The sequence below is a fragment of the Dryas octopetala genome, chromosome 4 (assembly GCF_963921425.1).
Source record: "Dryas octopetala chromosome 4, drDryOcto1.1, whole genome shotgun sequence".
Lineage (NCBI taxonomy): Eukaryota > Viridiplantae > Streptophyta > Magnoliopsida > Rosales > Rosaceae > Dryas > Dryas octopetala.
In genome coordinates this window covers 11,458,396-11,484,062 of record NC_141369.1, presented here as the reverse complement: position 1 = coordinate 11,484,062, position 25,667 = coordinate 11,458,396, and the positions used below count along the sequence as shown (strand labels likewise).

The following is a 25,667-nucleotide window of genomic DNA, read 5'->3' as shown; positions in this document are numbered from 1 at the left end:
CCTCATCCTCACTTCCTTCCTCATCATTGCTTTTTCCCTCATCCTCCTCGTCAGATTCAGTTTCAGTGTGTCCACCCTGCTGTTCTTCCTCATCGTCACTTCCTTCCTCACCATCGCTTTTTCCCTCATCTTTCTCTGCAGCCTCATCCAGTACTTTGTGTTTCTTTTTTGGACCCTCTTGGTTTGTATTTCTTCGCCTGATCCTTAAGTTCTTTCTTGCCATCTGCATAGTTGCAATATAAGGTATTGCAATAATAGTTACAATACAATAATTTCAGATTCAGTATAGATAATGTTTTTTTCACTTACCATTTGTACTAATGACATGTCTTCTTCAAAATCATCATCATCATCATCCTCATTACTACTGTCAACATCTTCTTCTGCAAACTGCACATTTACATTAGTGTTAGTATCATTGAGAAAACAGTTTCAGTATATTAATAATACAATTACAGCTTAATTAGAATAGAAATTTTTACCTTTATATCTGCAAGTTTTGTCTTTCTCAAAGCTGCAATCAATTTCAACAAGTCCCACTTTACAATTGTTGGACTCATGTTTTCTCTTCCTTCTATTGGTTTTATAACTCTAGTTTTCTCACAAAACCAATACTGTGAAGATACAATAAATAAAGATATAGTTACAATCATATCAACATATTGTAAAATAATGTTAATAAAAAACAGAAAAATGTAATTACGTACCAAAATCATTATAACACATCCACTGACAGAACTGCCCTGTGGACTATTCCTCAAATTATTTCTCAAGAAATCTCTTATGGCTCTTGCCCATGCAAACGATTTCATTTTCTTGATGTTTTCTATCGGGGAGACTAAATTCCATGCAAGTGTGTACCCCAAATTTGCAAAGAAGATGATAGTTAACATCAAGATAACAATCAGCCTCACCACATCATCCGTTCTGTCTGCTTGAAGGGCTTTTGTAAGTGCATTTTCAGCTTCTTTTTTGGTCACTCTTATGTCTTCACTGAAATATCTCTTTACAAAACTTGAATCACATCTTGTGCAGCCATAGTTGTCGATTTGTACTTCCTTTCCATGACTTGGCAACCCAAACATCTTTGCAACATCTTCAACTTCAATTGCTTCAAATCTTCCCCCAATTTTGAATTTGTGTGTTCTTGTGTCATACAAGCTGAGGATTTGGTGGATCTGCTGGTCTGATTTCCTGTGCTCTTTCTTTGTTATTAATCCTCTGTTGCAGGCATCGAAAAAAGTCTAAAAAGGAGTCTGTTTTAACTTGTCCAGATGCTTCTGCTGTAGACTAGGCTTGATGCTTTGGAGGATATTCAAAAAGCTCACCAGGTTAGATCGATATTGTATACCTTGATTCCTTTTAGCGTCCTTCACTGGTGATTTTTTCTGACTCTATAAATGTTTAAACAGTTACACTTATTAGGATATGCTATGAATTGAAACATGTCAAGGTATACTCAAACATAAGAAACATGTCCAGGTACATTTCCTAGTCCCATATTCAGTTACATTGCATTTATAGTAAAGTAAAGTAAACATATGCAAATGGATAATTATGGTGAAACTGTTTATGTGTAAATGGATAATTATAGTGAATTTATAGCAAGTGAATTTATATCAAGAACAATTATGTGCTTGAAATTAGCTCAGTCAAATGATGAAACCATATTACATTATGCAACTTAGTGAAACTGTTTCCTCCTACACTAAGTGAAACTGTTTCCTCCTACACTAAGTGAAACTGTTTCCTCCTACACTAAGTGAAACTGTTTCCTCCTACACTAAGTGAAACTGTTTTCTCCTACACTAACTGAAACTGTTTTCTCCTACACTAAGTGAAACTGTTTTCTCCTACACTAAGTGAAACTGTATCCTCCTAGACTAAGTGAAACTGTTTCCTCCTAGACTTGGTTATAGTTACATAAATTTGTGCAACTTGCATAAACTAGGTGAAACTACATCAGTCAAATCACGAAACCATATTACATTATGCAACTTAGTGAAACTGTTTCCTCCTACACCAAGTGAAACTATTTCCTCCTACACTAAGTGAAACTGTTCTTATTTAGAAATTGAGTTGCAATTGTTTTTTGTCGTTTTACCTTATGTTTCGGTGCTTTGTTTTGTTTTGTTGCTTGCTTCCCCTTTGCCATTTTTTAAACCCTGCAATTTTGAAAGTAGTCACAGTTATTAGAATATACTAGTGACCTTGCTGAAAGTAGTCACAGTTTTAGAACCCAACAAATTTGCATAAGAAACACAAATTCAATTCAAATATAGTTACATTAGTACACTTATCCAGAATACCCACAAATTTTTATGTCCCAGAATACCGAGAAGAAAATTATGTACACTTACCTTTTCTGCAAAAATTCTTTATGTTTGTTATCGATTTTGGTTTCTTCAGCTAATATATGTGTTGGTTTGTAGGAGAAGGAGTAGATTTCAGAATGAGAAATCGTGGGGGGTGAGTGGCGGAAGTTGAAGAGTGAGTGGGTTCTGAAACTGTTTTCGGAGGGGGGAGTGGGTTCTGAAACTGCTTTCGTGATGGAATCAGAAATCGTGGGGGGGGGGGAGTTGGGGGAAGTTCAGAGGGAGTTGATTCTGAAAATGATTTCGCAATGGAATGAGAAATCGTGGTGGGGAGAAGTGGGGAAGGTTGAAGGGGGATGGGTTCTGAAACTGTTTTCGTGGGGGGCAGTGGGTCTGAAACTCTTTCAGTGATGGAATGAGAAATCTTGGAGGGGGGAGTGGGAAAGTTGAAGGGGGATGGGTTCTGAAACTGTTTTCGTGGGTGGAGGGAGTCGGTTCCAAAAATTTTTCTAATGGAAGGAGAAATCTTGGAGGAGGGAGTGGGGAAAATTGAAATGGGTTCTGAAACTGTTCGTGGGAGAGAGGGTCTGAAACTGTTTTCGTGAGAGATCGTGGGATATTTTCGTGATGTGGGTTGGGCTGCTGGGGGGGTTGGGCTTCCAGCTGTCCTGTGGACTTGCTTGGGTGCGGTTTGTTTGTGGGCTTCTGGCAATTTGTGGGCTTGGTTGCAGTTTCTATGGGATTGGTTGCGGTTTCTGTGGGCTGTGGGCTGTGGGCTTGGTTAATGGCATAGATGTAAATTCTAGTAATTATGAAGCCTAAACTATTGGTAGGCTGTGTTTAGGGTGCGGCTGGTTTGTTGGGTAAGGGCTGGGTGCGGCAACAAATTTTTTGCTATAATTGGGTGGTATAAATTACGGACTATTTTTTTTTTAAACTAAGCTAATTGCCACTGTCAAATAGTGACAATTAATAGAGTATTTTTACAATTTAATTAAATAGTTACTGTCCTACAATAACAATGATTGATAATTAATATAGTATTTTTTGTAATTTAAATAATTACTGTCTCACAATAAAAAATGATTGTCACTATCAATCAACTTCTTCTTCCAGCACCTGGACTTGTCCCAAACCCTGGTCTTCACGCTCAGTCTCCTCCAGTCCTTCGGCACCATCTTCTTCTTCGGCGTCGGCAAGTCCGGCTTCGTCGCCAAGAACGACAACGAATCAGCAATCGTCGGACAAGGTGTAATTTGAATATCAGGCTGGTAAAAGCTGACTTAACTAGGCTTAGTGTATAAGAACGGGTCCATCTTGGAATGGGCTTCTATGGATACCTCAAATTACTCACTATACCCCTCCTATAAATTGTTTTCCTCAAACTTCCATTTTAGTCCTCGAGTTAAGTTTAAAAAAGAAATTAAAAAATAATAAAAATTTGCAGAACTTTTCCCCCACCCCCACCTGCCTTAGCAAGAAGCCTTGTCATTGGCCGAGAGACTCGTCACCGAAAGTATTGGAAATAATATGTTTTTGAATGGGTACTACGAGTTTGCTAAATGCTAATAGGTGATCTTCTCGATATAATGTGCAAATGTCTTTCATGTGGGCCAAGTACTTGGAATTCAAGAATGACACTATCTTCCAATTTTTTAAGAAAAATCATTCACAAGATGTTGATACCCATATTGATCCAGCAAAATTACGCGTGGAAGTGATGAGGCTTAAATGGGGTTCGAATCGTTGTTTTCTCAAGCACGGGTTAAGGAAAGAAGTCCAAGAGACTATAAACGTGTTCATAGGCCCGAAAGGTCTAGTGAATAGGGTGAGGCCCAAGAATGGACTCGAGACCCAGGGACCAAGGCCTAACTGTGGGCTTGGCGACCAATGGGCCAAGGCCAATGAGGCTTGGTGATCCAAAGAAGCGAGGTTAGACTAACCTCGGCTTAGGACACGGGTTAGTAGCCTGTGATGGACCGTGGATTAGCCCCCATGGATATGAATACTCAATATCATAGAAGCGCAAGGCATGAATGGGCTTTGGTGCGATGAACGTGCGAGGCCAAGGGTAGCTCAGCCTTGGCACTCAAGGAAGGCCCAAGCCTCAATGATCTAGGCTCGAGGCTTCGTTTTAAGGAGAGTCTCATAGGCCCACACCCCAAGGGACGCCTTGGGAAAGTGGGGTACTCTGGAGATGGCTCGGTACTAGTGTTGGCCCAAGATGACACTTGGAGACTCATAGAGTCCCAGGTGGTGAGATTCGCAGGCAATTAGGGTAGAGTAGATGGGCTTCTTGGCTAGAAGGCCTAGCTCGCGCAAGAGATAACTTAGGAGGAGGCGTGTTCTACTTGAACAAGGAGTCATGACCCTATCCTAAAGTTAACTTAGGCGGCAAGCTATTATGAATCCCAATCAAACAATGACTAGAAGACCTCGGTCAGAATCACTATAAATAGGGGACCCTTGCCCTCAGGTATGATATGCAATCCTAACTCTCTAGAATACTCTGAAACAAGGTGTGTTTATTGACTTGAGCGTCGGAGGGTCCTTGGCCGGTACCACACCGGTGCCCCCCTTACGCTTAGTGTTCTCTGTCCTAGTGTGCAGGGGAGAAGGAGAGTGACGTAGTGCTCGATATAGGCCTTGACGTGGAGGTCAGAGGCTGGGTTGATCGCGTGACGAATTTTGAGCATCAACACAAGAAAACAACATAAAACTTGGATTGAATGACTGTTGCTGATATGATGTGTCTAGCTGCTGCTGCTGATCGATGCCATCTAAAAGCAGAAAATGAAATTTAGGAAAATTCTCCAATACAGTTATTGCATACTATACAACCACACCTTTCTATTATCAGCCCAATGAAGAGTCCTGAATCTCTTACTCTTTAAATCTTCATCATTTCAAATTTTGATGTACTGAGGGGTTTGGAAAATTTTGTCAAAACTAATGTTTTGGGGTAATTCTGTGTTATTATTCTTCTCCTCATGGGAGGTTTATATAGGAGAAACTCAACAACTCTTAGTTGTACAAACAGCTATGTAGCTCACACAAAGTCAAGAATCTGCCTTAATTACAAATCTCTGTCTAAATTGCAAATCTATGACCTTAACAGCAGCTAACTCTAACTTCTAATTTATTAGCTGAAATCTCTGACTTTAACAAATTTGTATTGGCTGCTTCGTGTAATATTCTTTGCCAATTTCTCAGTTTGCAAGTGATCATTTTTTGTCGTTTAATCAAGCATCATTTTCAAGTCAAAAAATCGAAAAGAAAAAACAAAGGCTTTTTTCTTGCTCTGCATCCAACTCTTTATAAAACTTGTGAATTGTGATCAGAAATCTAAATCAAATATAAACATGGCACATCCACGAAGAAACATGCTAGTGCAGCCTGCAGATCACCCAATGGTTCATGGCTTCTTTCTCACGATCTTATTCTCTTTCCTCTTTTCCACTAATACTCATGCATATGCATGCAACCAAACCGAACGCAACTTTCTTCTGTCCTTCGCCCTCACTTTGTCTTCGCGGACTTCCGTTAATTGTTGCAATTGGGCTGGCATCACTTGTAATGAGGATGGTTGGGTCACACATTTACACTTACCCTCCAAAGGCCTAAAACTCAAAGCAGGTACTTTCCCCTCATTCTCACTTTCAAATCTCACACATCTCACCCACTTGAATCTCTCCCACAATTCACTTTATGGTTCACTTGATCAAACTCAATTCTTCTTGTCCTTGAATCGCCTTGAGATCCTTGATTTTAGCTCTAACCTTCTTTCAGGAGAGCTACCGTTTTCTTTACCATCTCATATTCGGACAGTGAATTTGTCCAGCAATCAATTCCATGCTGCAATTTCGTCTTCATTCTTCCGCCAAGCTAGGAATTTGACTAGTTTCATTGTTAGCAACAATACCTTCTAAGGTTCTATCCCAACCTCTCTTTGTCTCCATTTTTCTCCCTTGATTAAGCTATTGGATTTTTCCATCAATAAATTCAATGGCAGCATTTCTCCTGGAATAGGGAAGTGTTCCAAACTCCAAATTTTTTGTGCTGGTTACAATAACCTCTCAGGAATACTTCCAGAAGATATGTATAATGCTACCAACCTTGAAGAAATTGCATTACCTTTTAATTCGCTCTATGGATCCGTTAACGATAGAGTTGTCAACCTCACCAACCTCACCAATGTCTCCTACAATAATCTTGAAGGATCAAGGCTTAGTTTGGGATTGCTGTGAGAAAAAACGGTTGTGAAGTAAAGCAGCTGTGAAGTAAAGTCAGTTGTGAAGTAAAGCAGTTAAATGTTTGGTAAATTATATTTTCAAAAATGTTGTGAGTACAAAAAATAGTATGAAAGTGTTTGGTAAATTGTAATATAAAACTGCTGTGGCTATTTATAATTACTAAAATAAGGGTATTATGGGTAAAATAAAATTTTCATTATTGCTGTGATTCACTGCAGCTTTCAAAAGCACCTACAAACTTGCTTTCTATTTTTGCTGTGGGAAGTTGAGAATTGTGGGACAAAACACTTTTTCATTTTTTTACCAAACACCAAAACTGCTGTGGGTGATTAAGAATTGTCATCCACAACAGCTTTTGGGTCCTCCACAACAATCCCAAACGGAGCCCAATACCTATAAGCAGTCAGCTCCAAAGCTTCAATGCCTCTGCATTTGAGGGTAATCCGAAACTTTGTGGTGCCCCACTTCCAAATGAGTGTCGATCAACTGGTGAAATTGATGCAGATACTAAGAACAACCAAGATGTGGACAGTGCGCATCGGATTCCATGGTTTTATATAAGCGTTGCACTTGGATTTATTACAGGATTTTGGGCAGTCGTTGGTCCTCTGATACTCATGGGGAGGTGGAGATATGCATATTTTCAATTCCTAGACAATATACAAGATAAGCACTATGTGATGATGAGAAGGCTTGATTAGAAGGTACATCGCACCTACCTACTTTATGGTTTACATTTTCATTTTTTTTTTTTGTGGCTAATGTAATGCACTGTTTTTCTCATAATACTACCTACTTTCTGATTATGACGAAGTATATGGACAATAGTTTCAATAAAAGCTTAATTATTATTAAAATCTATCAGATTCTGATCAACCAAACATACATTAAAAGAGCAATATGAAAGATTGAAATAATTTCTGAATAACTTTTCTTTCATTTAACTAAGTGATGTGAGAATCACATATATATAGTGCTTTGGTTACAAACATCACAATAAGAGACCCAAAAATAGCATCCAGGTCAACATTCAATTACTCAAAATACTACTGCCAGTTTCACTTGTCAGAATAAGCCCCAAGGTGCAACAAGGCATTATGTAGATACTCCAAGTCAGCCTTATACATGCATATACATATCAACACATAGAGGAGACATGTTAAAAAGGAAATTGGATCGTTTAATAAACAATATGTACTATAATATATCTTATTTAGCTCTAATTCTATAAACCAACATGGAATTGCTAGGCTCAACACAACAACAATTCAAAGAATCCCAACAGGAACGCATTAAGAAGCTCACAAAATTATCAAAAGGAAAACATAAGCATAAGCATAAGCATAAAGATTTAATTACAATCAAACATAGCAAAGGTAAATTAATTAACTACCTCCAGAACCTGTTTCAACGACCCTATACAAAAGGTCTTCACGTAGCATCGCTTCTCCAAATTAATGAGGATTATGAGGTTCTCCAATTGGCTGAAGGTGCTACAAGTAACCAGGCTTCAATTGGGCTTTGTGTATAGGAATGGGTCCATCTTGGAACGGACTTCTATTGATACCTCAAATTGCTCACTATACCCATCCTATAATTTTTTTTACTCAAACTTCCATTTTAGTCCTCATATTAAGTAAAATAAAATTATAAAAAATAAAAAAACTTGCAGAACTCCTCCCCCACCCCAACTCCCATCGCCAGAAGCCTTGTCACCGAAAGTATTGGAAATAATATGTTTTTGAATGAGTACTACACGAGTCTGCTAAATGCTAATTGGTGATCTTCTAAATATAATTAATGTGCAATTGTCTTTCACGTGGGCCAAGTACTTGGAAAAAAATGACACTATCTTCCAATTTTCTAAGAAAAATCATTCAAAGAAAACAACTTAAAACTTGAATTGAATGATTGTTGCTGATATGATGTGTTTGCTGCTGACTGATGCCATCCAAAAATCCGAAAATGAAATTTAGGGAAAATTCTACAATGCAATTATTGCATTCCACACCTTTGAGTTTTGACCCTTAGATATAAAAAGGTTCACCTTTTCATTATCAGCAAAATGAAGAGTCGTGAATCGATCTTACTCTTCAAATCTTCATCATTTCAAATTTGGAACTTCATGTAATTCAAAGTCTACAAGCATGAAAGACCTATTTCTAATGTATTATACATGTGGATCAGTATCAATGCTAGTTCTTTAGGGTCATTGTAGACTTTAAAATAAGCAGCCTCTTCAGAAGCAAATTATTAAAATGTCAACAATAAATTCATACTCTACTCCACATAGTTGTTTGAATAGAAATATATGATAAAGGTGTTGGAAAAAGTGGCTTAGATTAGAATAGAGCCATGTTTGTAATTTCATGTTGGATTTGTGATGAGTTCATCATATGGTGTATACACAATTAGATCATACACACTAACATCGAGGTATTTTAATAAAACTCTATACTCGTGTGGTATTTTAGCTAGCTAAATTAGAATAAATATGAACCTGTGTAGTATATATGGATTCCTAAAAGTGTGTAATTAAACTCATAACTTGATTTTCGCACAATTAAAGGTATATGAATAGAACACGCCCAAGTTCTTATTTAAGGCACAGTTTGCTCTCATAATTTTGTCTTCCTTCTTTTACTTTTTTTCAGACTATTCTCTATTAAATGAAAGCATAATTAAACATTGTCTGAATGGAACAACCCCAACATTTGAAACATCATATATATGCTCTGTTTATTACCAACACTTATGGAATAATTGCTCCAACTTAATTCATATTCGAAGACATCCCAATAGTATAATACATTCCCTTGTAGAATTAAACTTTATATGAAGCATGTCCATTAAGTACATAACAAACTCAATTATTTCATACTCCCACATTTTTTTATTTATACTACTTTTCCTTGTAAAAATACTGTTGGACAACAACAATAAAATACCACAGAATAAAACTATTACTCACTTAATGAGGAATCATATATTTTCATAAATTTGGGCTTTTTTACATTTTACCCATCTGAATTTTGGATTCAATCTCACTTCACCACCTAAAAAAAAAATTGTATCAATTTACCACCTGAATTATAAATTTGTTGCAATTGACTAATTTTGTCTAAACTTTTGTTAAAAATAAGAGTGTTTTGGTCTTTTTCAAGTTCCTATTGTTAGAAAAAAAATAGTTTTTTACATTTTATTTGCTTTGATATAATAAAAACTGACTTGAAAAAACCAAAACATCCTTATTTTTAACAAAAGTTTAGATAAGGAGCTAGATGTGGCACATTGCAACAAAATTTTAATTCATGTAGTAAATTGACACAAATTTTTTTTTTTATATAGTGAAGTGAGATTGAGTTCAAAATTCAGGTGGATAAAATGTAATAAAAGCCCAAATGCAATATCAGTTGGCTTCCTCACAAATTGTTGCTGTCCATCTCTTTGTCTCTATCCTTTCAATCTTCTGACATACTAGTGAAATTAATTAAGTTTTGATCATGTATGTATCACTACGAGCATAGTGCCATTAAGCCTTTGTGCACCACGTGGTGGCAATCCTGGATTATAATGAGCAATTGCCGACCAAGTACTTGGAAAGAATGACACTATCTTTTAATTTTCTAAGAAAAATCATGGTTTTTTTATCACAAATAGTCCATCAACTTTTACAAAAACATCAATTTGGTCCATAAAGTGTATTTTCACTCAATGTCATCTCTCATCTTTGTCATTGAACATCAATTTGATTCCTAGACACACTTTGAAAATTCATCAAATATAGTCAGGATATGAAAAAATTCTCCAAAAATTCTTATGGACTCGTCTTGACTACTACTATTTTTATATGGGGTCAAATTATCAAATTGACGTTTAGTAATTTCCAGAAAATTCAGGAAATTAGTTTGGGAATTTCGAATTTTCTATAAAATCAATTTGATAATTTGACCCCATATAAAAATAGTAGTAGTCAAGACGAGTCCGTAAGAATTTTTGGAGTATCCCGAGCTATTTTTGGCGAATTTTCAAAGTGTGTCTAAGGACTAAATTGATGTTCGATAGCAAAGATGAGAGATGAAATTGATTGAAAATGCACTTTAGGGACCAATTTGATGTTTGAGTGAAAGTAGAGGGACTATTGGTGATAAAAAGCGAAAAATCATTAACAAAGAAAACAACTTAATGCTTGAATTGATGCTGATACAACACGTCTACAACTTCTGATTGATGATCAACCCTACAAAGCGACAAAAGAAATTTCAGCCAAGCGGAGAGTCGTGAATTTTACTCTTTAAATCTTCATCATTTCAAATTTGGAACTGCATGTGGGTCAATGTCTAAAAGCATACATGACCTAATTTTTGGTTTTAAATATATATTTTCCAAAAGTAAAATCATAGGGCAAAATTGGTGAGGATGATCAGGATTGGAGTTTGGTGTTTGCAGAATGATTACACAAGAAGGCCTCTCATGTCAACAGTAGCGAAGGCCTTGCAAGGAGATATGGAAGTAGATCCGGACATCATCTATAAGTTTACTTATGCAATGGCTTTGTCTTCTGCAGTAAATGATCACATTATTTTAGTGGCACCACAGGGATCTAATCTTTCTGCTCCAAGCTAGATAAAAAGCAAGGTAAAGTAAACATAGAGCATTTTGAAATTTTCATTTGTTATATATCCTTGTTTGCAAACAAAATAAAAAATTCATATAAGTTTGCATGTGGTCAACTATATAAATTTTCTAAATATGATTTCAAGTGCAAGTTGAGCGTCCCAGCAATTGGAATATGATTCAAATCTGACAAGACACCCTGAATAAGAGTTTGCAACTTCACTTGGTGCATTCTCACTACTTGCCTATTGAACTCCTTTAGCTTAATTATCAAACAAGAGGAACCATGTGCACCAATAAAGTTTCATTGTAAAGAGGGCAGCTAGCTATAGCTCTTCAGTCTTAAGTTGTTCTTGACATGATTACCAACCAACCAAACATGTGACAATTGTATTTGACATGAGAAAATTGTATTTGATCTCACACAATCCATAACACTTGTGCCAAGGGCCAGCCGATTTAAATCACTGGATCGATGCTTAATAAATGTTTATTTTTCACATGATAATTTTAACGTGATACTTGATTTCTCAGTAAAACTTGGTTTCCAAGCCGTACGTTGTGGTCTATACCTTATTGACTTTTCACTTTAGTAATCCCTGAATTTGAAAAGTCTAGTCCTCCATCACCTTTTCCTCATTTATTCCTTTCCGCGTCAATCGACATCTGGGTCAAGGTCAGTTGACTAACTCCATTAAGAGCCTGTGGGGTTAGTATAATAGTATGAGCAAACTGCAAACAACTGCTTCAAGTTTAGGGTTTATTATAAGTTGGTACCTCAATTTTAAAAATAGAAAAATTTTAGTTAAATGACTTTAACTATATTCTATGTCTTTATTCAGGACATAAATTTCACTTTGTGTCAATTGAGGACCGAAACTTTCATTTTGTCTCAATTAAAGACCCTATTTTTTTAGTTTTTATCTCAACTTTGGCCCGATGTTGAATCCATTAAACCTCTACCAAATTCAAAAAAATTATACTAGGTTTAAAGATATGTATCTCTTCTTTACAACCATATAAAGATCACCCAAATCGGATTTTTACAACCCTAGATAATCGGCCAAAAACTATAGTACTCGAAACTATCCAATTTTCCAGATGTTTTCCCAGAGGTCTGATTGGACAGTTTCGGGTACCCTACTTTGGGACCAATTATCAGGAGTTGTACGTAGATGTCCGATTTGAGTGATCTTTATATGGTTGTAAAGATCGGAGTTGCGTAACTTTAAACCTAGTATAAGTTTACTGAATTTGGTGAAGGTTTGATAGGTCTAATGTTAGGCCAAAGTTGAGATAAAAACTGGAAAAAAAAAAAAACAAGGTCCTTAATTGGCACAAAATGATTGTTTCAGTCCTTAGTTGACACAAACTGAAATTCATGTCCTGAATAGAGACATAAGTTGGAGTCCTTTAGCTAAAATTTTCCCTTTAAAAATTTGCTTTGAGGTACTTGATCTCAACTTCAAAGTCTTGACTTTTAAATACCTCTGTACGTTTTCTGTCCATTCTCTTATTAAATGATGACGCGGCGTGCCAAATGGCCTAACAAAAACGCCACATGGCCTGACACTATGCCATGTAATATAAATAATATTAAAATAATATAAATTAAATTAAAAAATAAACCAAAAATTAAAATTAAATCCCCCCCTTTTCTTCTTCTTCCCCACACCTTCTCTCATTCCCATTTTCTTCTTCTTCTTCCTCCCTTAACAATCCACAAAAATTAAAAACCCCTCCCCAACCAAAAAAATGAACAACAAATCAACCAAAAATTTCATTTTTCTTCTTCTTTTGTCTGCAACTCTCCAATTAATTAAACAAAAAAAAAATAGCATATCCAAACCCACGCCCACCAAGCAATCATGCGCCTCCCGTCACCACCGGCCGATCTAGACGCTGGCAACATGTCTTCCTCCCTCATCACCCATAATTCCTCTCTCTCTCTCTCTCTCTCTCTCTCTCTCTCTCTCTCTCTCTCTCTCTCTCCTTCTTTCTCTCCCTTCCTGATACAAAGGACACCAGATTCGATCAAAATGACATTATCTTCCAATTTTCTAAGAAAAATCATTAACAAAGAAAACAATTTAATGCTTAATTGGATTGATGTTGATACGACACGTCTGCAGATGCTGATTGATGATCAACCCTACAAAGCCAGAAAAGAAATTTTAGTCAAGCGGAGAGTCGTGAATTTTACTCTTTAAATCTTCATCATTTCAAATTTGGAATTGCGTGTAAGTCAATGTCTAAAAGCATATATGACCTAATTTTAGGTTTTAGATATATATTTTCCATAAGCGTACAATTCTATGAGAACATCAACAATGCGGACACTATATGTCATACAAGCACATTCAAGGGTGGAGAATTAATCTATATCCAGTAGTGAAAACGATTATCTGTCAACATCCAAGGCTAAAGATCATATGCATAACATGGAATGTCCACATTGTAAAATTTTCATAATTCCTTTTATATACAAACAAATTGTGTTCAGCAATCTAAATATACCATAAACATGGCTCAAAAGTAAAGAGACTAGCTAAAAACAAATTGAGATCAGCTATCTAAATATACCATAAACAAATTTTGATCAGCAATCTAAATTGCGATGAGTGCACCTCTTCACTTTTTAGCTGAGATACGCATATAATATAATGTACAAGATTGACTCTATTTAGAAGCTAGATTGCACCTACTTTATATCTTATGTACGTTTTTCAGTTTTTTCTTTTGGCGGCTGATTTAAGGCACAGTTCGTTCACATAATTCTGATTCTTTTTAAACTATTCTCTTTTAAATGAAAGCATACATACTTAAAACATTTTTTATCCAGAACTTTTCTTTCTCTATGTTAAATATATGGAACAACCCCAACATTTGAAACATTGTATGTATGCTTTGTTTAGTACCAATACTCATGGAATAATTGCTCCAACTTAATTCATATTCCAAGACATCCCACAAAGTATAACACATCCCTTGTAGAATTAAAACTATGAAGCATGTCCATTAAGTACATAACATGCTCAGTTAATTCAAACTCCATATATATATATGTATATATATATATATACAAGAATGCTCTAAAATTAACTAGTTAGTAAGTTAATGCAAAACTAATCACCCTATTGGGCCCACTGCACAATGTAATTTCAAAATCCGAACCGTTTATTTTTTAGGCCCTACTTCAAAGATCATTTCTGTAAAAAATCTTCAAAATCGAAAGTCATTTAGCCATTTAATTATAATAACAACTATTTTTATGCTTTTATCGAAAATACTGATCGTCTATTTATTTGATCTCAATTAGATGACTAAATGATTTTCGATTTAGTTGATTTTTTGCAATGATGATCTTTGAAGTAGGGCCTAACTAATTGATGGTTCGGATTATGAGATTAGTGATGTTGTAGGCCCAAAAGTATGGTTAGCTTCGTATTAACTTGCTAACTGGTTAGCTTTAGAGCACTCCTATATATATATATATTATTTATACAATTACACCTTTAGTTTTCCTTGTAAAATTATCAATTAATTACTGTGTTGGACAACGACAATAGAATACCACAGAATAAAACTGTTACTCACTTATTAAGATGTAATATTTTTTCAGTGAATGAATGCAATATCTAGCTTGGCTTCCTCACAGATTGTTGCTCTCTATCTCTCTGTCTCTGTCCTTTTAATTTTGTGACATGTAGTAGTGAAATTATCACTATGAGCACAGTACCATTAAAGCTTGGTGGTGGGGTGGTGGAAAATACCCTCCAGCCTCCAGGTGTGACAATTGTATTTGACATGAGAAAATTGTATTTGATCTCACACAATCCCTAACACTTGTGCCAAGGGCCAGCCGATTTAAATCACTGGATCGATGCTTAATAAATGTTTATTTTTCACATGATAATTTTAACGTGATACTTGATTTCTCAGTAAAACTTGGTTTCCAAGCCGTCCGTTGTGGTCTATACCTTATTGACTTTTCACTTTAGTAATCCCTGAATTTGAAAAGTCTAGTCCTCCATCACCTTTTCCTCATTTATTCCTTTCCGCGTCAATCGACATCTGGGTCAAGGTCAGTTTGTGAAATTATCACTATGAGCACAGTACCATTAAAGCTTGGTGGTTGGGTGGTGGAAAATACCCTCCAGGTGGTTGGGTGGTGGACTTTAAAATAAGCAGCCTCTTCAGATCCAATGACTGGTCTACGCTTCAGTCTCTGTACTGCAAATCTCTTTCGATGTACTTATCAGGGGTTTGAAAATTTTGTACTGGCTGCAGCTTCGTGTGATATTCTTTGCCAATTTCTCAGTTTGCAAGTGGTTTTTTGTTTTATATCCAGCCGTGAAGCTCACATTTCTATTCATTGTCGATGTGGGACAAAAAGTAGGTGATCAGCTTCAGCTACTAACATTGGCGTATGTAGTCCACCACCATTATTATTAGCCAGAAGCAAATTATTAAGATGTCAACAATAAATTCATACTCACTCCACATAGTTGTTGCATCCAGCTCTTTATAAACTTTTTATCAGCAATCTAAAATCTAATATAAACATGGCACATCCACGAAGAGACATGCTCGTGCAGCCTGCAGATCACCTAATGGTTCATGGCTTCTTTCTCATGATCACGATCTTATTCTCTTTCATCTTTTCCACAAATATTCATGCATATGCATGCAACCAAACCGAACGCAACTCTCTTCTGTCCTTCGTCCTCACTCTGTCTTCGTCTTCCTTAAATTGGACTTCCATTAATTGTTGCAATTGGGATGGCATCACTTGTAATCAGGATGGTTGGGTCACACATTTACACTTACCCTCCAAAGGTCTCAAACTCAAAGTAGGTACTTCCCCTTCATTCTCACTTTCAAATCTCACACATCTCACCCACTTGAATCTCTCCCACAATTCACTTTATGGTACACTCGATCAAACTAGATTCTTTTTTTCCTTGACTCATCTTGAGACCCTTGATTTGAGCAATAATCTTCTTTCTGGAGAGCTACCAGTTTCTTTACCATCTCATATTCGGACAGTGGATTTGTCCAGCAATCACTTCCATGGTGCAATTCCATCTTCATTCTTCCGCCAAGCTAGGAATTTGACTAGTTTCAGGGTCAGCAACAATATCTTCTCAGGTTCTATCCCAACCTCGGTTTGTCTCCATTCTTGTCCCTTGATTAGGCTATTGGATTTTTCCATCAATAAATTCAATGGCAGTATCTCTCGTGGACTAGGGGAGTGTTCCAAACTCCAAGTTTTTTATGCTGGTCACAATAACTTCTCAGGAGTACTTCCAGAAGATATGTATAATGCTACCAAACTCGAACAAATTGCATTACCTTTCAATTCAATCTATGGAGCCATTAATGATAGAGTTGTCAACCTCACCAACCTTGCAATCCTTGACCTCTACTTTAATAAATTGAGTGGTGTCCTTCCTATCCATTTTGGGAAGCTCTCCAAACTGAAATTCTTGCACCTTAGTTTCAACAATCTAGAAGGTTCTTTGCCCCCATCTTTGATGAATTGCACAAACCTTGTTGAAATAGATATGGGACTCAATAACTTGGAAGGCAATATCTCTACCCTCAATTTCTTAAAACTTAGTCAACTTACTAAACTTGACCTGCGGAAAAATCACTTCACTGGTATGTTTCCTATAAGCCTTTACTCATGCAAGTCCCTGAAAGCAATTGAACTGAGTTATAATGATCTAGAGGGACAAATACAACCTGAGATTCTTTCATTGAAATCTCTGTCCTTTCTCTCCGTTGGTTTGAACGGACTGTCTAATGTCACAGGAGCACTCAAGATATTAATGGGTTGCAGAAGTCTCGTATTCCTATCATGTAGTACAAGTTTTGTAGGGGAGAAAATGCCAACAACTGATGATATTGGCATGGTTGATTATGATGGGTTCAAAAATCTTCAAGCTTTGTATTTGAGTCATTGTGATCTTACCGGTGAAATACCTATATGGTTATATAAGCTCAAGAAGCTTGAGATCTTGGATCTGAGTTATAATAGAATCACAGGTACACTTCCTAGTTGGTTGGGGAATCTTCCAAGGCTCTTTTCGATAGATTTGTCATACAACTTAATTTCAGGTGAATTCCCAAAAGAACTTTGCAGATTACCTATGTTGGTATCTCAAAAAATTGCAGCTCAATTAGATCATAATTATCTTGAATTGTCTATCTTCATCCACCGTATTGGTAAAAGCACTCAACAGTACAATTGCTTGTCTAGCTTCCCATCATTGATATACCTAGACAACAATAGCATCAGTGGCAACATACCTACCGAGATCGGACAATTGCAGCTTCTCCAAAGGTTGAGTCTTGCCTCCAACCACTTTTCTGGCATCTTTCCAGACCAAATATCTAACCTCAAAAACTTGGAGCAATTGGATCTCTCCATGAATCACTTGTCTGGGACAATTCCAGCGTCAATGGCGAGTCTTAATTTCTTGTCAGATTTCAACGTCTCATACAATAATCTTGAAGGACCAATACCAACAAGCAGTCAACTCCAAGGCTTCAATGCTTCTGCATTTGAGGGGAATTCAAAACTTTATGGTGCCCCACTTCCAAATCATGAGTGTGGATCAACTGGTGACATTGATACAGATACTAAAAACAGCCAAGATGTGGACACTGCGCATTGGATTCTATGGTTTTATATTTCTGTTGCACTTGGATTCATTACAGGATTTTGGGGAGTTGTTGGTCCTTTGATGCTCAAGAAGACGTGGAGATATGCATATTTTCAATTCCTAGACAATATACAAGATAAGTTCTATGTGATGATGAGAAGGCCTGATTAGAAGGTGCATCGCCTCCCCATCGCACCTATCTACTTTTTGGTTTATATTTTTATTTTGTTTTTTTGTCGGCTAATGTAATGCACTGTGTTTCTCATAATACTACCTTTTTTCTTTTTCTTTTAGACTACTAGCCTCTTGACATGCATAAATGCATTCCGCACATCTTAATTAATTGGCATTTTTATTGTATAATGAGTTCTGATAGTTTTATAGCTTTCCACTGTTTCTATGTTTTTTGGTGCTGGGGAGCTTTCCCTCATTTATTGTACTGATCTTGTGTGACTGTTTTATTTAATAAAATTATTTTAGTCAATTCCATTTTTTAATGAAGCGTTTAACAACACTAAACCTGTTGTTAAACCCTCCTTCTAATTTAAGTGAAACAAACAAAAGCATCCAGATCAAAAAAAATAAATAAATAAATAAAAGCATACTTAAATGAATCTAACATAATCTCATTCTCATCCCAGTCTATGTCCCATATTATAATACAGTACCTGTCCTATTCTCGAAATTCTTTTCTATGTGACGAAATTTAAAATGAAGTCACTTTTCCAATAAATTGTCCTAATTAATTAAGACTCTGTGGTTTTGATTCAATATCATAATGCTCACATACTAGCTAGACTTTCATTCAGTTTTCATTAAACTTAAAAATCATGATCATGCTCTCTCTCATATTCCAAGAATTCAACTATTTTATGAAACCACACAATAGCTCCATTCTACAAATAACTACGCCTAGTCCATTCGAATTTAGTGCATGTATATATAAACTTCATAAAACCAGATTGAGCACTTCACTAACATGATATCCGAATACTCCATCCTTAATTAATTATCAAAAGAAACTTATTCATAAATTAAAATAAAACTCTCATAAATTGAAAATAATTGACGGAGCGGACTGAAGTGAGTAATGTGAAAAAGTTTGTAGACTCAAAAATGTAAAAATAAAGTTCGCATACATAAGTGAGACTTGAGATAAAATTTGCTGATTATTGCTATAATTAACTCTAAACGCAGGCATATATATATATATATATATATATATAAACATATTTGACATTGAAAAATCTATACCTTAGTATTAGAAAACTACCGAACAATAACCTCTTAGGATTACTTCCAGAAGATATGTATAAATGTATAATGCTACCACACAAGAAGAAATTACATAAAGTGTTAATTCACTCTATGGAGCCATGCATTAATAATAGAGTTGTCAACCACACTAACTTCGCAATCCTTGACCTCCACTCTAATCAATTGAGTGGCGTGGTCTAGCTCTCTCCACTTTGGGAAGCTCTCTAAGCTAAAACTCTTGCTTCTTCATTTCAACAATCTAGAAGGTTCTTTGCCCTCGTCTTTGATGAATTGCACAAACCTTGTAGAAATAGATATGGAAACCAACAACTTGGAAGGCGATTTATCCACCCTTAATTTCTCCAAACTTAGTCAACTTACTAAACTTGGCCTACGGAAAAATAACTTATGGAATGTTTCCAATAGGTCTAGTCTCTGAAAGAAAGGGATTCGACTGAGTTGGAACAATATATAGGGACAGATACAACCTGAGACTATTTCATTGAAATCTTTAGGCTTCCTCTCACTTAGTTCGAATAGACCGACTAATGACGTCACAAGTATACAATTTTGTCTTTTTTTTTTTTCACTTTTTATATACCTAGACAACAATAGCATCAATAATCATTAATGGAAACATTTCTCCACACAATGTAGCCTATATATTTTTATTATTTAAAAAAAGGCTAAACAGTTTAAAACTGAAATGTTTATTTTTTTTTATTAAAAAAAAAAAAAGACATATGTTGATATGTGATTGAGACCAGGACATCATTTATAAGAGCTTCACTTTATGAACCATTAAAATGTCCAAAATGCCCACCCATGAGCCAAACACGTGCTATTACGTTAGATTTCCATGTCTAAAATAAATGAAGGTAACGATCTGATCAGGGGCGGATCTACAGTGGGGTCAATGGGGTCAATTGACCCCATGAACCCAGAAATGCTGAGCTTAAGAGAAATTTTTGACCCCATGAAGATTGGGTGTTACTGGCAGGCAGAGGGGCAACTGGCAAGAGAAGCAAGCGTTTGTGAAAATGGCTGAGAGAGAACCAGAGAAATGAAGAACAGATTTGAGGAAGATGAAGGTGTCAACTGGGTCACATGAGATGCATATGTTGTTTTTTGAATTCTAAACTTGCCAAAACGACGTCGTTTTGGCAAGTAAATTAAACTAAGTCTGAGTACCACTACCAGCCACACAGAACAACAAAAATTGAGTAAAATTGAAAGTCTGAAAGACTGAAACCAAAGAAGTGTCGTGGCTGTCGCAGTGTCGCCCCTGGCCCCTTGCTCCTTTACACTCGCCGTCGGCGCCGACGCCTGCTTGGTTGCTTGGCCACTTCTCCCTCGTGACGCGACGCGCCGACGCCCCTTGCTGGCCTGCTTGCTGGCTTGCTGCCGAATGACGAGGCGAGGCCCCTGGACTACCGCTGTCGCCACTGGCTTGCTGTCGCCCCTGGACTACCGCTGCGCTTGCGCGGCTGCGCCTGCTCACTTGCTCAGCCTGCTCCCTCGCCGAGTCGCGACGCGCCGACGCCCCTGGGTTCAATAGATTCGCCCCTGCCTGGGTTATAGTGGTTAGTTACTTTACTTAGTTAGTTTTATGTTTGTTAATTAATTGGGTATTTCAGTATTTGGGTTAGTTTTGTTATTCGGTATTTGGGTTAATTTGTTTAATTGTTAATTGTTAATTGTTAATTGTTAATTGGGTATTTGGATTAATTGGGTATTTGGGTATTTGGGTTAATTGGTTAATTGCTAATTGTTAATTGTTAATTGGGTATTTGGGTTAATTGGGTTAATTGTTAATTGTTAATTATTAATTGAGTATTTGGATTAATTGGTTTGGGTTAATTGGTTAATTGTTAATTATTAATTGGGTTAATTGGGTTAATTGTTAATTGTTAATTGGGTATTTGGGTTAATTGGTTAATTGTTAATTTAAATTTCAAACAGAAACAGTCATGGAGAGGTATTTTAAAAGAAAATTTGGTGAGAGTTCGTCATCTTCTCTGACACCAAATGATAGTATTGAAGTTGAAAGTTCAAAACAAAGTGAGCTAGATGCAATTTTGGCGAACCTTCCTACAGACCCTGGACTTCGACCTCCAATGTCGAATTATGATTTTAATATTCGAGATCAAGTTCGAAGAGCTTATCTACAAAAGGGTCCGTGTCAACCTAGAAATCATACGTTTTAGCCCTCTTTGGTTTAATGAGTTTCCTACTTGGTTGGAGTATAGTATAACTAAAGATGCTGCATTTTGTCTTTGTTGCTATCTCTTTAAATCGAATTTTGAACAAGTGGGTGCGGATGCCTTTACTGGTGAAGGTTTCTCTAATTGGAAGAAAAAAGATAGACTGCAAGTTCATGTTGGAGGCCCAGGTAGCGATCATAATATTGCTTTTCTGGATTGTCAAGCTCTAATGAATCAGAGGCAACATATTGAATCAGTTATCATCAAGCACTCATCTAAATCTCGTACTGACTATCGCAAGCAAATGACTGCAACACTTGATTGCATTCGTTTTTTATTGCGACAAGGTCTTTCTTTCCGTGGCCATGATGAAACAAGAACTTCAAAAAATAGGGGAAATTTTCTTGAGCTCTTGTAATTTCTTGCTGATCATAATGAGAGTATTAAGGCGGTTGTGTTGGAGAATGCTCCTAGGAATCTACAATTAACCGCACATGATATTCAGAAAGAGATTGTAAATGCAGCTGCAACTGAAGTCATTAATGCTATTATTAGTGATATTGGAGATGCATTATTTTCTCTTATGGTTGATGAATCGCGTGATGTGTCAATAAAGAAGCAAATGGCAGTTGTGTTTCCATATGTGGACAAAAAAGGCCAAGTAATTGAAAGGTTTATGGGCATTCAACATGTTACTAGTACAACTGCACTTTCATTAAAAGAGGCTGTTGATCTATTATTCTCTAGACATGGATTGAGTATATCCAAGCTGCGAGGACAAGGATATGACGGAGCTAGTAATATGCAAGGTGAGTTTAATGGCCTTAAAACTCTTATCTTGAATGAAAATCCATGTGCCTTTTGTATTCATTGTTTTGCACATCAACTTCAACTAGCTCTTGTAGCCATGGCAAAGAATCATATTCAAATTGCCACTTTCTTTGTCTTGGTGAGTAGAGTGGCTAATGTTGTTGGGGCTTCATGCAAGCGTCGTGATTCACTTAGAGAGAAACAACAACTTGAAGTTATGGAAGGTATTCAAAATGATGAGATTCTAACGGGGCAAGGTCTAAATCAAGAAACTAGTGTCAAACGTCCTGGTGATACACGTTGGGGTTCACATTATGGTACCTTGCTAAGTATGATTTCTATGTTCTCTTCTATAACTGGTGTGCTTGAAGATATTGTTGAGGATGGATTAAGTGTTGATCAAAAAGGTGAGGCAAATCTTGTGATGGAGTCTATGCACTCTTTCAATTTTGTTTTTTGTCTATTTGTGATGAAAACTATATTGGGAATTACAAATGATTTGTCACAAGCATTACAAAAGAAAGATCAAGATATTGTGCATGCTATGATCTTAGTCAATGGATGCAAGCAACAATTGCAAGTCATGAGGGATCATGAATGGGATACTTTGCTTGATAAAGTCTCTTCTTTTTGTGTGAAGAATGATATTTATGTTCCCAATATGGATGATGCATTTGTTCCTCAAGGAAGATCACGACGTGGAATGCAAGAAATTACCAACCTTCACCATTATCGTTTCGAGCTCCTTTACACTATCATTGATATGCAACTTCAAGAATTAAATAATCGATTCAATGAGGTAAGCACAGAGTTGCTTATTTGTTTGGCATGTTTGAGTCCGGATAATTATTTCTCTGCTTTTGACAAGCAAAAGCTACTTCGTCTTGCTCAATTGTATCCGAATGATTTTTCTGACAAAGAGCTCTTGGCACTTGAAGATCAACTTGGGACTTATATTACTGACATGCGAATGAGTGGTGACTTTTCTCAAGTGAAAGGAATTGGTAATCTAGCAAAAAAAATGGTGGAAACAGGGAGAGACAAATCATACTCATTAGTGTACTTGCTTTTGACATTGGCTTTGATTTTACCAGTTGCGACTGCTTCAGTGGAGAGAGCATTCTCAGCTATGAAGATTGTAAAGAATCCACTTCGTAACAGAATGGGAGATGATTGGATGAATGATAGTTTGATTGTGTACATTGAAAAAGATGTATTTGATAGTATTGATAATGAGGCTATAATGTTGCGTTTTCAAAGTATGAAAACCCGTCGTGGACAATTATGATTTGTAATATTGTGCTATTTTCTATGAATGAAGTTTTTGTTCATTAATATTGAAGAGTTTTTTCCTATCCAAGATAAATATTTTTTAGCTTCTTAATCTTGCCCCCATAACAGAAGGTTTCTGGATCCGCCACTGGATCTGATTGCAACCATTAAGAAACATTTTGACCAAAAATTGCTTCAAGGCCCTTCAACTGAAATGATGGGACTAAAGTGAAAACTGGGTCATACTAGGGATACCAAAAATCTAATTTGACATTGAGCAAATTTATAAGTTGTACCCAAAACAAAACAAAAATATTGTAGTTGTCGGGATTCAGGGTCGGATCAAACTTGGGCCATATCTCAAACCCACCTAAAATGTGAGATCAGACTGGCCCATGGTCAAAAAATAAGACCGGGCTCGTGCCTGCCCGTCAGCTCTTGGCTCTGGCCTCTGTATAGGCCTAACCAGAACTCAATCATTACATTTTGTTTTTGGTCTGATACACATTGCGTTTAAGAATACCTTTTTTCCTTTTTCATTTGTTTTTTTTGTTTTTAATTCAGTTTGAACGACGATGTAACCAGTGTGCTACTACTTCTCAGTAACTCTAGGAAAGTTTCCATATCGTAAAAACCTGGCTTAATCTCCAAGTTTCCTAATTAAACCTGGCTTGGCTATTCCTAGCGCCAATAGGAGAACCAAAACCAAAACCTCTCTATATATACACCAACAAAGCTTTGGCTTGCACACAGTACAGAATTAATAGTGAATTACTGAATTAATCAAAGATTTCAACAACTCTCATTCTACTTAGCAGTTAGCACACAAACAATCAATCAAGCAATCAACAATGGCTGTCCGCACAAAATTCGGTTTCCAAAGAGGCGACGAGGTGGAAATCTGCAGCAAAGAAGAGGGGTTTGTGGGGTCGTACTACGCGGCCACCATAGTCGCCAACATGGGGACCAACTACGTGGTCCAGTACAAGAACCTGGTGGAGAACGACTTCTCCGACGAGCCGCTCAAGGAGACTGTGAAGCCAGAGGAGGTCCGGCCCTGCCCACCCGACCGGATTCGGGCATCCGGGTTCCGGTATCTGGACCGGGTCGACGCTTTTGACAATGACGGTTGGTGGGTCGGAAGTGTTACAGGGAAGAGAGGGTCCAGTTACTATGTGTACTTTGAGACCACTAGGGATGAGATTGCTTACCCTGTGGACAGGTTGAGGGTTCATCTTAATTGGAGGCATGGGAATTGGGTGCCTTCAAAAAAGAGAATGACTGTTTCTTTCTGATTTAGAAACTTTTGTTTATTCAATGTTTCTTTCTGATTTGAATGAATGTTTCTTTCTGACTTGTTGATGTTAATTCGTAGCTACTGTCTGGGTGTATGCATATATGGCTGGGGAAATTGTTGTTGAATTGTTGTTTATTGTTAAATCCAACGTGCGTATGAAACTGCATTTTCGTTCTTTAATTTCCAATATTCATGTTGATTTTCACAATAGGCAAGAATAAATATGCCCCTAATTTCTATTTTAGTTGTATTCTATTTTAGGTGTCAATCTGCCCCTAATTTCTAACATAGGGTATATTTTGATTTGAAGCATATATATAATAGGCCAAGACCACTTATTTGATGTTAACAATACAAGTACAAAACTAACTTTAGAATCAATCCTAAATCCAGGATCTGCAAAAAGCCCAGGACCACCCAATTAGCATTCTTGGAATTCTCAGAGTCTGGAAATTAACTTTCATCTTAATTTCAAGTGATCAGCCTTCACCCAATCCACCCAAACATTCTTTTTCAACCCAACATATATGAGAGATCGACTTGTTTCATAAATCTTAAGTGTAATCTCCTAAGCCCAAGTCAGCTTGGGCCCTTGCCATCTCCTCCCTTGAAACTTTGACAACATAATGAGTTGAGAGTATTATCTACAATATTGTTTCCATACAGTACTAAATATATACTGTCATGAATCTCATGATATGCCCAAAATAAGTGCTAACTCTAAAGGCTGTATTTTTAGAACAATGCTTGGCTTTCTACATATAAGGAGCTATCTCTCTTTATAAACTAATTACAATTTGACCATGTTGACTTACAAAAAAACAAAAAACAAAAAACAAATTGGTCGGTAATAGAAAAAATTCAAACAAAATCAATACAATATTATTGACTTCCAAAGAAGAATGACTCCTTAAAAATTGGTTTTCCTTTTCTTTTCTTTTTTTCTAATTCTAAAAGGAATTCCAAACATA

At 36.5% G+C, this 25,667-nt stretch overlaps 3 protein-coding genes and 1 pseudogene across 3 annotated transcripts; all 4 read left to right on the top strand.

The window, feature by feature from the left end:
• The first annotated feature begins 5,686 nt into the window (after positions 1 to 5,686).
• On the top strand, positions 5,687 to 7,316 carry LOC147286803 (receptor-like protein 2; annotated as a pseudogene).
• An 8,387-nt stretch (positions 7,317 to 15,703) lies between these two features.
• On the top strand, positions 15,704 to 24,353 carry LOC147286801 (receptor-like protein 3). Its single transcript, XM_086239304.1, has 2 exons — positions 15,704 to 18,030; positions 24,218 to 24,353. The coding sequence occupies exon 1, from the start codon at positions 15,751 to 15,753 to the stop codon at positions 18,025 to 18,027; it is 2,277 nt and encodes a 758-aa protein (XP_086095430.1). The 5' UTR covers positions 15,704 to 15,750; the 3' UTR covers positions 18,028 to 18,030; positions 24,218 to 24,353.
• Positions 21,084 to 23,415, top strand: LOC147286802 (uncharacterized). The gene has a single exon (XM_086239303.1). It carries the CDS (start codon positions 21,901 to 21,903, stop codon positions 23,413 to 23,415), a length of 1,515 nt encoding a protein of 504 aa, XP_086095429.1. The 5' UTR covers positions 21,084 to 21,900.
• On the top strand, positions 24,251 to 24,823 carry LOC147286800 (protein AGENET DOMAIN (AGD)-CONTAINING P1-like). The gene has a single exon (XM_086239308.1). It carries the CDS (start codon positions 24,251 to 24,253, stop codon positions 24,692 to 24,694), a length of 444 nt encoding a protein of 147 aa, XP_086095434.1. The 3' UTR covers positions 24,695 to 24,823.
• Positions 24,824 to 25,667: the final 844 nt, after the last annotated feature.

Coding starts and splice junctions, on each gene's coding strand:
- LOC147286800 (XM_086239308.1), top strand. CDS start 24,251: ATGGCTGTCCGCACAAAATTCGGTTTCCAAAGAGGCGACGAGGTGGAA.
- LOC147286802 (XM_086239303.1), top strand. CDS start 21,901: ATGGTTGATGAATCGCGTGATGTGTCAATAAAGAAGCAAATGGCAGTT.
- LOC147286801 (XM_086239304.1), top strand. CDS start 15,751: ATGGCACATCCACGAAGAGACATGCTCGTGCAGCCTGCAGATCACCTA.